The sequence below is a fragment of the Panicum virgatum genome, chromosome 1K, assembly GCF_016808335.1.
Source record: "Panicum virgatum strain AP13 chromosome 1K, P.virgatum_v5, whole genome shotgun sequence".
In the NCBI taxonomy this organism is placed as follows: domain Eukaryota; kingdom Viridiplantae; phylum Streptophyta; class Magnoliopsida; order Poales; family Poaceae; genus Panicum; species Panicum virgatum.
The window spans coordinates 4,441,371-4,454,186 of record NC_053136.1 but is presented as its reverse complement, the minus strand read 5'-3'; the positions used below and the strand labels follow the sequence as shown (position 1 = coordinate 4,454,186).

At 44.6% G+C, this 12,816-nt stretch overlaps 1 protein-coding gene across 1 annotated transcript; it reads left to right on the top strand.

Moving 5' to 3' along the window:
• Positions 1–458: 458 nt before the first annotated feature.
• LOC120656177 (vacuolar protein-sorting-associated protein 37 homolog 1-like) lies at positions 459–4,607 on the top strand. The gene is made up of 8 exons (XM_039934242.1): positions 459–678; positions 1,277–1,315; positions 1,762–1,977; positions 2,636–2,723; positions 3,410–3,449; positions 3,589–3,635; positions 3,799–3,919; positions 4,151–4,607. Exons 2-8 carry the CDS (start codon positions 1,290–1,292, stop codon positions 4,309–4,311), a joined length of 699 nt encoding a protein of 232 aa, XP_039790176.1. The 5' UTR covers positions 459–678; positions 1,277–1,289; the 3' UTR covers positions 4,312–4,607.
• Positions 4,608–12,816: the final 8,209 nt, after the last annotated feature.

Sequence of the window (12,816 nt, the reverse complement as noted above, 5' to 3'; positions counted from 1 at the left end):
ATAATTCGACAATGTTATGCTATAGTAAACATATTCTAATGATAGATTAATTAGATTTAACGTATTCATATCATGAATTTGTCTCTATTTATGAAGTTAGTTTTATAATTAACTAATATTTTTTAAATAATAATCCTCTTAATTTTCATCCAAAATTAGTTCCTGCGTGTCTCAAAAAAAAAAGTTCTTGCGTCCAAACAGCAAACCAAGCAGAGTAACGGGCGGCATCTCCCCCAGGCCTTCAATTGCGGACCGGTTGGGCGGGCCAGTGGTTTGCAGTTAGCGGATCGAACAAAAAGAATCCGCAAAGGGACACTACCCAAACCGAGCTAAGCCTGGCCTGCGCCAATTTTAGCGGGGCGGGCCGAGAGTTACGGCCCAACAACATCCTACTTCTGCCGCCGGCCCAAAGAAGCTCGAGTCCTTTCTGCCCCTCAGCCGGCCCAAGCGTGTACGCGTCCGTCGGCGTGAGCCTTCGCAACCGCGTCGCTTCGACTCTTCTCCCCGTCGTCTGGTCCGCCCTGCCCCGAAATCACCTCCGCACGGCACTACCTCTCCGTCGCGAAGCAACCGCAGCCGCGGCGGCTTCTCCGTCCCCGAGCTCAGCCGCCCTCTCTTCCTCTTCCCCTCCTCCGAATCGTGTTCGTCCAGCTGTGGTAGTAGGCGGCCGGCGGCGAGGTACGTCCTGCTCCCTCCTCCCTTTCTCAGATTGAGGCATCATGGTGGCTGGGTGAGGATTAGGGTTTCGGGTTCGGGGTTGTCGGGGGAAGGTTCCATCGCCGACGGGACCAGATGAGCGTCTGGCCGCGGCGGTAGGTGCGGCGGCGGTGGCGGATCGAGCGTGGCTAGGCGATGCGGCGTGGGCTTCTCTCCCCGGCTGAAATTTGATTGGATAGCAACTGGCCCATGTTAACCCTGTAACACATGACATCTGGAATGATGGAGTCACCTGTCGGGTGTAGCGCACATGGGCAATTTGATCGTACAAGTGACGGCCTGGCGAGCAGATGTCTGTATAATCTGCTAGCGATCATGGCATTTTTTCTATAATGGACAAAAACCAGCATGATCGATGTTTAATGAAATGATTGTTTCCGATGATGCAACTGATTACTATTATCTAACAAGCACTAATTACAACTGGTATGTTATTTGCATTGGAATATCTATTTGGGCATTCACTTTGATGATCATGAATCATAAGGGTGTAAACTTTTGAGATTGCATCACCAATCAGTTTATCGATTGGCATGTAACCTTCTCTCTGTCATTGCAGATTTCTCTGTACGATGAGCTGGAGGATTCCTCTCTTTGGGTACGTTGGTCTCATTAAAATTGTCGGTCTCATTGAAATTGTCACTTTAGCCCTGGCTTCTTGTTCATCTGCCTAAATTATCTAGGTTTAACATATTCCTGTATACATTTGGTTTCCTGTTTAGAACCTTAGTTTCAAATAAGTTGTCTGATTACAATACTTTAGTACCTAGTTCTTTCTGTACCTACGGACATTTAAAGAAGTTATGAAATCATGCTGTTTACTCCAAAAGTTCATTTTTAACCATAGAGAATTTACCTAATTGCTATTTGCGTCATTTCCTATGGATACATCTTATACAGTTGTACTGAATGATTATGGATAGCATGACGGAAATATGTATTAAGCAGTTCTGAAAATTTTGCACTCTTGCAGTCTTGCTCACTGCCTGAAATTTTGCTTCTCTTGCTTATTGCCATTGGCCTTGCTGAATGTTCTTGTAATAGCTCTCAGCAGCAGCAAACAGACCCAAATTTCCCGGACATACCTACGCAATCTTGGTACCCTCCATCGGTGGTAGGCTCATCTTCACGTCCATCCACACCTACCTCTTCTAGTGCTAGCCCACATCAAAGAGCTTCAGATCATCCTCAGTCTTCATCCCGTGGGCAACCATCTCCTGCTGAAGCTGCAAGGATAATTGCTCGTTTGAAGGATAAGAGGTTAGCACGTATCCTTATGTTCTTTCATGATTTACTTCTATGATTCTATCTTTCTTGCATACAGCACTGCCTTGTTTTTTATATTTATTATGGAATATGGATTGCAATTGACATACTTTGTTACCTTTGCTACAAATTATATGTTTTTATGATTATCCACAAACTAGGACATTTAGCAAAACTGTGTCTAGATCTATGCCATGCGACTTCTCTAGATTTGATACCTTGACATAGTTTTAGGGCATGGCCCTTCAATTTATGCTATTATGTCACAGATTGGCACCACACATTCGGATGGACATGTGCAAGACTGGAAAATCCTTGAGTATATTGTATATATGTTAAGGCAAGGCTGAATGACTAGAGGCAGCAGCCTGTGGGGTGATTCATGGGAAAAAGTAGATACGAACTGCTCTCTAAATTATGACAATCCGTTTAAGTTGGAGAACTAGTTGATAAGTGCTGTATAATTTTGGAAATTTGGGAAGGACCCGTTTATGCATGTTTGATTTGTTGTGCTGTGTTCCTGAATTGTATTTGTATATGATGAATACTTGTTTAATTTGCACAATATTCTATTTACTGATGATGCATTATTTTGGCTGGAGTCAACAACCCTGCATATCTTGCATCTTTTTAATCAAATCTTTTTGTGCAGTATTGAGGAGTTACAGAGGCTATTGAAAGACAAAGAGGCATACAATGCATTCTTTAATTCACTTGATCAAGTTAAAACCCAGAACAATGTAAGCTCTGTTGCACGTGCCACTTATTTTGTACTTGTGATGCTGACATCACCAGAGGATGTTGAGATCCTTTGTGGATATGACACTATTTTAATGCTGTTTCATTCAGTGGTTCCAACAAGTAGTGAGATTCCTAAGTGTCCTTATCCTCGTTGGTGTTGGACTGTTGGTTATCCTCACACCATTGGTTATAGAAAATAATTTTCAAATCTTCATAATCAGTTAATGATGTCGGAGTTGCAAACTCTTGCATGCTACTCTCTTTTTCTCATTATTTTTCTTTACAGCCTGTATCTCCTTGTGTACAATATAATTGAAAGCTTACGTGTTCGTAGGTCCTCCTAGTGTTCTAAAACCTTTTATTTTTCCTCTGCCCCCTCATCCATGCGTTGGTGATTTTTCTGCAACTATTTATATTGTGACAGCTGTTTATCTATATTATAATTATATTGTTTTATCTCAAGGCCTTATCTCTGGCGTACCCACATACAATGTTTTAAAGGCGTCACCTAGGCATCCGGGCAGACCTGCCTTGGGGAACAGTACCACCTTGTTGCCTAGGCACCCGGGTGTACCCAGCTAAAGCTTGCCTTGGGTCGCCTTGTCACCTTTAAAAAACTGCCCACATAGAAAATTCCTGAAGAGTCTTGTGTATTTGCTGACTTGGTGCACTTTCTTAATGTCAGGTACGGGATGAGCTTAGAAAGGAGACATTGCAACTTGCAAGTGAGTTATACATTCTGTTTATATAAATAATGGTATTTCAGTTTGTTTCAAAGAAATAATAAGTACTGTTTGATTTGCTGAGCATCATATAAGATATATTAAGTAATCATTACTGGTTCTTTGCTATTGTAAACTACAGGGGAAAATTTAGAAAAGGAGCAGCGGATTTTGGAGCTCCGGAATCAGGTACGACACTGTAGCATGTCTCAAATCTCATGAAGATGGTTAACACTGTAGCCATGCTATTCATTATTAAAACAAATCATCATTGATAGATTACTTTGAAGCACAGAACTGCTACTTCAACATTTCTTTGTTGACATTTCATTTGCGTTTATGATTTGTACAGTGCACAATAATAAGAACCACAGAACTGGCTGCTGCTCTAGACAGGCTAACTGATTTGGAGAGGCAAAAGGATGATATTATGAGGTCATATTCCCCTGCTGCGCTGCTCGACAAGCTCCAAAGTAAGCACCAGAAGGCTGTATAGTCACCATCTTTCTTATCAGTCACCTACTTGTATCTGAGTTTGGTTACTTTCTGATTCGTTATTGATTGTAATGTACATTGGATGGTGCATTGCTTGCACATATTTGCTAGTCGTGCACGGACATGGCATTATCATTTTAGGATCATGCTGCTTCCAAGATCTTTTTAAGATGTTATGTCCTATACTCATCACATTGTTCTTTGCTCAGCATCAATGGCAAAGCTGGACGAGGAGTCTGAGGAGCTGCACCAGAAGTTCCTGGAGAAGGACATCGACCTGCCTACCTTTGTGCAGAAGTACAAGAAGCTCCGCACCACCTACCACAAGCAGGCGCTGCTTCATCTCGCCGGCCAGACATCACTGCGCTGACATCCGTCCGTGGTCAGTCTTGCCAGACAGATGATCGTGGCAACTTCGTTGTATACCTGCTCGCCCATTCTTTTCCTTCACTCTGCTTGGCCCTGTTTTTGAGTGCAGCGTGCGTGTTGTAAGGCTTGGCCAAACATCAATCGGAGACTGCATGTATAGTTATGTTTGAAGCGTTTTACCTTAGGTTGCCGTAGGGTTTACCTGCCGAGTGACCAGGTTGGACTTATACGCGGTAATCAAACCCGTTTGCCATATATACAATTTTTATAAAGTGTTCGTGGGTATGTTCGCAGCAATGGAGCTACTGGGTCTGTTTGGTTCATGGACTTAAACTAGCCTGGCTAGTGGCTACTTGGCTAGGATTTAGAGTCAGGCCAGTCTAAGCACGTCTTTACTAGTGCATTCGGTCCGTGTTTGGTTGCATGTATCAGTGGAGCTTGTTTGCTTTTGCTGTGTTTCCGTTTTGCACATCTACATAACGGAACGATGAAATCTCCAACCACGATAATTGGGCCAAAAACTACTGGGCAAGGGCTGCTGATTCGGGTGGGCAGGAGCGAGAATTTTTTTATTTTTATATTATTTTTTATTCGATTTATCAAAAATATGTGGCTATATTTTTTTTCAAAAATGTCACTCTGCCGCCGGTTCGTTTGGCGGTAAGGAGTTACCGCCGGATGAACCGGCGGTAAGATCCTTGGCCCACGGCCCATGGAACCTACCGCCGTTTGATCCGGCGGTAGCTCCTTACCGCCAAACGAACCGGCGGTAAGTGCTACCGCCGCGCTGTAGCCTGGCTATAGCCGGCTGTAGCTGCCCTGTAGACGGCAGCGCCCTACCGCCGTTTGAAACGGCGGTAGGTGTTCCCACAATTTATTTTTAATTATTTTATATGCTTTCACTGCTGTAATTAATTGTATAATTATTTTAAAGATTGTCTGAACTGTAATTATTTTCTTTACGTTTAGAGATATTTCAAAAAATAATAGAGATAGCGGAGCTTAGGGAAATATTTTTTTAAATTTATACAAATTAGATTTAACTCTAATAGTCTGTGAAAATATATTTTCATGAGATATTCATGTGTTTCAATTACAATTTCGATGTCCTGTCACCTTGCATCAGATTCTTCTGCACCCCCACTATAATTAAAAATGTGGGAGTACCTACCGCCGTTTCAAACGGCGATAGACATGCGTGAACCATGCCTATAGACCAAATAGCTCCATCTATAAATAAAACATCGCCTCATCTCATATGAAGTCAGTAGCCATCTCATACAAAGTCTTTAGCCATCCACGCACGGCCACCATGTCTTCCTCTGGTTCTACCTACATCTCGTGGAACAAGATTAGAGAACCTGTGCCTCAAGGAGTGCAGGTTCCAATGTGCTTCTGCGGTTCGTTGTGCAAGCTGATAGAGTCCAAAGTTTTGGGCGATGACTTCGGCAGGAGGTTCTTCATGTGTGAGAACTACGAGTATGATCCGCCAAAGCGCTACGACAAGGACAAAGCGAAGGTATCACCTCGCACTATGTAGTTTGCGCCTTCGGAGTTCAGTATGTTAATTCTAACTCGCTTGGAAATAGAGTCCACCACCTCTTTGTGATTTCATACAGTGGCTGGACACAGAGCAATCGATCGAAGCTAAGGAACACGTTGAGCGCGAAGCAAGGTGGGCTGCGGAAATGTGGCAGCGAATGCTGCAAGAGGAAAAAATGGAGGAGAAGCGCAAGAAAGATAAAGAAGAGATCGAGAAGAGGTTTGCAGAAGTGGAACGTCGGCAGGCGGAGGAGCGTGAAGCTGATAGGGAGAGGAAGCGAGAGAGGGCCCGCCGTGCGAAGGAGACGGGACCCGAGGCTATTAGGAAGGGGAAGTATTCTCGGTGCACTCAGTAGATGACTATCATGTAATGTTTAAATTTCATATTCCCTAAGGCATGTTAGGTCTAGATGGAACACGACGTTAGCGTGTTCCATGTACATGCCAGTGCAATTGTTATTGTAATTTCAATGTCAAATTAATCTGCATTGTGTAATTTGTAATAGCTGCAACTAAATTATTCAGAAGCATTGCCCTACAAATAAACTTTTCAGACCGACGCGATGACAACTCCATTGGCATATATCGGCCAGTACACACAATAAAAATAATGAAAACAATCACCGTTCAAACATTGAACACAAATTAAATAGTGGTCCACACAATTCAACGCACAGAACACATGACATGACATGTCAGGACCTGTTGCAAACTACGGTAACGAGGTCCAATACTAAACCTAACATGCCTTAGGTAATTCGAACAAACGTTACATTATTTATTCAGACGGAGCAGTACAACATCAATCATTCACGGGCAGTACCCTTATCACGTCCCGCGATGTCTGGTTTTGCACGCTCGCCTTTGCGTAAATCTTCATTCACCTTCTTTAACCACTCCATATATTGCTGATCACGATGAGTGATCCACGTGTCAATCCACTCATGGAAATGACACCAATAAGTATGCGTGTCATCACCAGCGTACTTTTGCAAAAAAAAAACGATTCAAAATTAATAAAAATAATAAAAGCATATTTACAAATTAATTTATACCTGTGATGTTGCACCTCTTTTTTGGACTTCCTCGATATTCTTGCAACACCAATACCTCTGGCCAAAAGTCTCGTAATCACGAGATATGTTCGGAACACAACACATTTGGCAATAGCAATCGGGTGGCTCTACACCTTTCGGCCATACCTTACAATCTGTAATACATCTATTTGGATCGTTAGGAGAGGGTCCTAAATTAGCCTCCATTTCCCGACGGAAAGCTGCCCGGGAGAATGAGGAGCTCATAGCTGTTTGGTTGGGCTAATTAAAAAAAGTGGAAACTGAATTGCAAGTCTGTGCTCTCAGGAACCACAAGGTGCTCTTTTATAGACGCAGGGCTGCTTGCATGTCCAAGCACTTTGAACACAGATATTACCTCTCACTGCTCCACAGTCGTCCACGGTTCTGCACTCGCACGCTCCACAGTGCGCACTCATTCCACTAAAAACAACAACAGGACCTCTCACTGCTCGTACCATCAGTACTCGCACGCTCCACAGCGTTCACTGCTACCACTTTAAACACGGATTATTGCATCGACCTACTCATCGCATCGCCCACTTTAAACTCGTCGTACTGTCACTGCATCGACCTACTCGTGATTATTGCACTGCCCTGACACATCCCATCGCCCGGAACACTACACGGTACCGGCGTAATCGTCACAATGTTAACCATAGGAATTACATCATAATACAACGTTAATGATACACACAACAGAAATGCAGTGGCATGGCAGAACCCGTTGCAACTACGGTAAACAGATTCTGATCTAAGCTAACATGTCTTAGGCAATTTAAAAAAAACCCAACAAATACAACGATACAGCATGTCACTTGGACTAGGTAGTCCTAATAGCCGTACCCCCACGTAGCAAACTGCGTTGAGCCTTCTCCGCAGTATCCACCCATTGTAGGTTGCGCAGGCGGTGGTGCCGGAGGGGCAGGGCCCTTGTTCTTGTGACAAGGGCAGTTGCAGTAAGGAATAGTGCATGGTTCATCTTGTGAAGCGGCAGCATTGCTGGTATCATCATCTTCGTCGTCTTTGTTATCCTCGCTCACTTCCTCGTAATGGTTCACCTTGCACTCCAGATCAAAGATCTTTATCTGGAGGTACTCGATGAACTCCTGAACTGAATCAATTGTTGCAGGATCGACCCACCTGGTAAACCCACAGTTTTCTAGAGCATCTGAAGACTGCAAAACAAATTTCATATAAGATGTCTCAATGAAGATAAAGAAATAAAACAACCGAGCATTACCCATGCGTGTGGGCATTTGAAGAAACGCCGACCGCCATCCATCCCGTCGGTGCACATCTGCACTAAGCAGTCCTCACCATGTCTGCATTTTGGCCACGTTTCTCTACGGTTATCGTATTATCGAAGAGGAGTTTCATTGGTAAATTCACTCTTATGCTGTGGCGAAAACTCAAACACTGGTTCCGGAAAGAAATCAGGTTCAAGAGGCCCCTCCCATATTATGGGGTCTCCCTTTCTTCCCCCTTTTCCTTTCCCAAAACCGTAGTAATTCTTCCCGCTAGACCCACCTCCAGACATTGGGTATACAATGAGCTTTGGTGTTTGAGTGGTGCTGGGAGTTCACAAGCTTGTGAGTATTTATAGGCGCACAAAGGTCTGATACCCGGAGTGTGGAGTGTAAATGCACATGAAAAGCCTACTGTATTCGCACGCTCCACAGCGCTCACTTCCACCTATAATAGAAAGCTTGAGGGATTCAATGCTAAATGGTAGGTTATAAAAAATAATGAATTATTAACAGAACTATTTATTCGGTACCTGTAGACGTGGGCCTCCACTGAGTACACAATCAGGACCGGGGTCTGCTGGTAGAGACCGAACTGTCTCATAACCCGGTGAACGTGGTACTCCTCGACGTGGATATCATAAAGGATCGGCTTCCTCGTCATCCAGTACTCGTGATCTCGCAGGCATAAGGACGAAAGACCGCTCGGTGCCCGGGCGTAAATGTCGGCTGCAGTGTACGGAGTCCACCTCACGTCCGTGTCCACAAGAGCGTCAAACTGTCCAACGAAGTCGTGGTACAACTTCCTCGTCTGCACGCCGACCCAAGAAGGCTGCATAACGAAAAAATAAGTTAACCGCTAAATCGTACATTTGTGCACGCATGTAATAATAAGTAAAACAAACAATGTAACGTACCCTCCTGAGGCACCACAACGAACACATCGTAGGTCTGTCGATGTCGTCGTGGTCTGCAGACAGCTGGACGTACGGCTCGAAGTCCATCTCTGGCCTACCGATGGGAAAGCGCTCGTAAGACCAGAGCTGTAACAGTAGAGGACACCCAACAAAAATGGGCTCCTCTGCTGAGACCTTCGTCACGCCCATGCAAAGACCCCTGTAACTCGCAGCCAAAACAGCAGAACCCCAGCTGAACTGTGGCATCTCGTGAAGTGGAGCATCAGCTATCGACCTCGCCAAAGGAATGAGCTGTTTGGGGCACGAGTCACCCTGCGAGCTGCAGAACATGACCCAGCCGAACAGCCACAGTAAGTAGGCCTCGAAGTGCCTGGCAACAGTAAAGTCGTCTGCGTCTGCCCTCATGTAGTCCGCCTTCAAAATGGTACGAGTCATCAATGCAAATACGTATCAATATAAGTATGGAAAGAATCAACATTTATGTACTCACACTGAACTGTAGAAGCCACCTCTTTGTCGGTCCGTGTGCGTGGTTCGCAGGCAAGGGCCGGTACGACAACGCTAGCTCGTTGCGCTGAACCCCGGCGAACCGAGCCAAAAGGTCGTCGCGCCACGAGAGTCCCACGTCCTCTGTACCCACAGCTCGTCCAGCACACGGCAAGTCTAGAAGCATCGCTACGTCCTGAAGAGTAGGGTTCATCTCACCGACCGGGAGGTGAAACGTGTGCGTCTCCGGACGCCAACGGTCGAGAAGGGCCGCGAGGAGGGACATGTCAAACTGGAACCGTGGAGCCCTGTCCCTAGGTCGACATGCAAGGTCGGCCATATCTCCCTCCACAAGTCGCGCAATCGGGAGAAGACCTGAAGCGCGTAACCTGCATCGCGAAAATGAAAATCAAGTTAGAACAAACGGTTAAGGAAACAATTAAAATATGTGACAAATGTAACCCGTACCTACGAACCCAGCGACGGTGTATCGGCATCGTCGACATGGGCACACGAGCCCGAAACGTCCCTAGCTGATGCCACGGACCGCAGACATGTACGACCGGTGGCGCTTGTCGACGAGAGCATCTAGCAACTCAGGGGTAGCTCCTTCCTCGTGCGCCATACCTGTATAATAAGATTTATTACAAATAATTTCAGAACATAAATAACAATATTAAGCATAATAACATTAACGTAAAAAAATACTAAATAAAATTTCAGAACATAAATTAAGTAAAACAACAAATTTTTAATAAAATACTAAATAAAACATAACGTAATAAACTTATAAATGATGCACAACAAATTACATATTATATTACAACAAATATTCGTACGCCAAGATGAAATCAGTTTACGACATATTAGTTCTTAATATTACATAATTTAACATCGAACATGATTCAATAGCGAATGACACAAATGACAATCGTCATCGATCACATAAGGCCATCGTTGTTAGGACGGCGGCCACGACGACCCGTTGCCTGCGGTGCCGGATTTGGCGCATCTTCTGATGGGCCCGCTCCATCTGTGCGGCCACCATAACTCAATGCCATACAATACTTGTACGTATGACCCGTCTCATGGCACTTTGAGCAGAGGCGGACATCTCGACTAGCCTCCGATCGATCCATGTTATTTCTAATGCATTTCTTCTTGCGTCGGCCTACCCCTTGAAACATTTCTGGATCTGGATCCAGAATGTAAGTTGTATTGTGTCCAGGATCAGTTATGAAGTCTCCAAAGATGTGAAACCCATATATCTCGTGCCTCCAAGTCATCCAAATAGTTTCCTTCATGAAGTAATTTGAGATATACATACGAGCATGTAGTCCACCAGCTTCAAAACAGGAAGCAATGACATGTGTGTACGGCAGGTGCAGCAGCTTTGGCTTATGACATGAGCAAATACAAGCATCAGGACGGAGAACACACTGCTGCACATGCTTCTCACGTCGGGCCCCCATTCGGCCTTTGTCCCTACACATCACCTCGTACCGACGTTCCATAGAGCCAACTGGAGTCACCCGATGTAAACAAGCCTTTTTGAAAGCTTCCTCCATATGCTCCGTAACCTTGTATCCGTAAACTTTGCGATTATCGACCATATCTTTCTGTGCCACAGCGTAACGGTCCCTGAAGTACTCGCAAGTGCGATACAAGAAGAACTCCACGATCCCAACAAGTGGCAATAATCTTACACCACGCAGCACCCAATTGTATACCTCGGCTAGGTTCGTAGTCATTAAACCGTACCTAGCACCTCCTTTATCAAACAGTAAAGCTCATTTCTCTTTTGGTTCGTTCTCAATCCACTCAGAGAATGTCTTAATTGCCCTTCTCCTTTTGCGCCTGACATTCGGACCGTCCAAGCCCACATCTTCAAGCGAGATCTGGTCGTCCTCCTCTGTATTGACAGATCTCTTCGCTAGCTCCGCCGTTTGCTTTTTTGTTAGCTCATCCAATTTTTTCCACAGGAAGTTGAATTTCCTTTCCTGATTCTGGCTGCATAACCGCTTGAATAGCTTCATAAGGATTTTGTTCTTGAACTGGGTATGAAAGTTTGCCCCCATATGCCTCATGCACCACCTACTCTTTAAGTCCGGCCAAAGTGCAGTCCTACTACGCTCAGTAGAACCATTCTGTGTGTCATCGATTGCTTGTAATATACCCTTGTGCCGATCATGAATCAAACACACGTTCTCTACATCTTTGACAATCATCTGCTTCACCCTCTGCAAAAACCAATACCAAGTATCCCCTGATTCTTTCTCCACAAAGGCAATTGCCAAATGCAACAATTGTCTGTTACCATTAGCTGCAACAGCTGTGAGGATTGTGCCTTTATACCTTCCTGTCAAAAATGTCCCATCTATACAAATGACTGGCCGGCAGTGCGGAAACGCCTCAATGCAAGCGCCCAAGGCCAAGAACGACTGTTGGAGTACCTGCTTTCCAGGCTTCTGGGCACATGGATATGTTTTCAAGTCATAGTAGCAACCAGGATTTCTAAGACATATAGTGTACAGCAATGCCGGCATATTGTGATACGAAGCTTCATACGTCCCCCATCTCATCTGCAGCGCTTTCTGTTTCGCTCTGTAAGCTTTGTTGTAGCTAATTTTATATTTAAACTCCTCCTCAACAGCACAAATGATTGACTTAGGTTCATAACTAGGATTGTCCACGATTAAAGGGTACATGTAGTTAGCTATGAAACCTGCACTGAGATTGCGGTGCTGTGGTTCTAATTGCTCAAGCAGGCATGTGTGCTCCACAATTTTTTTAACCTCCCAGAAATCCTGCCACTTGCCCATAGAAGCATACACCCTGAAAGGACATTCGCTTCTCACACAATGGACGTCATATGTTCTCGGACTGCTCTTGACAACTTTGAACTGTCTTTGCAAAGAGAGAGTCGACCAATATTTTATAGCTTCCTTCATGTTGTCACTGTTGGGATACACCGAACTGATGCATACCTCATTTTGCCTGTACTCCCAAGGCACCGCTTCACCTTCATTACACTTAATTTTGAAAAATCATAACCGGACCAGTTGTGTGGGACATGATAATCTTCGTCATCATTATCATCATCATCATCCGAGGAGTCATCATTTATTGCATTGTGCTGTTCTTCACCCCCCTATGAAACTCTTCAACAATCTCTGGAATGTTTTCCCTTTCATCAGCCTGACCAGTTGCTTGACGAGGTTCGTGTGCAGCATGTCTATCA

Bases quoted from the DNA above. Each gene is read 5' to 3' on its own strand.
- LOC120656177 (XM_039934242.1), top strand. From the start codon at position 1,290: ATGAGCTGGAGGATTCCTCTCTTTGG. The intron at 1,316-1,761 runs GTACGTTGGTCT...TTCTTGTAATAG, and splicing joins TGGAGGATTCCTCTCTTTGG to CTCTCAGCAGCAGCAAACAG. The intron at 3,636-3,798 runs GTACGACACTGT...TGATTTGTACAG, and splicing joins TTTTGGAGCTCCGGAATCAG to TGCACAATAATAAGAACCAC.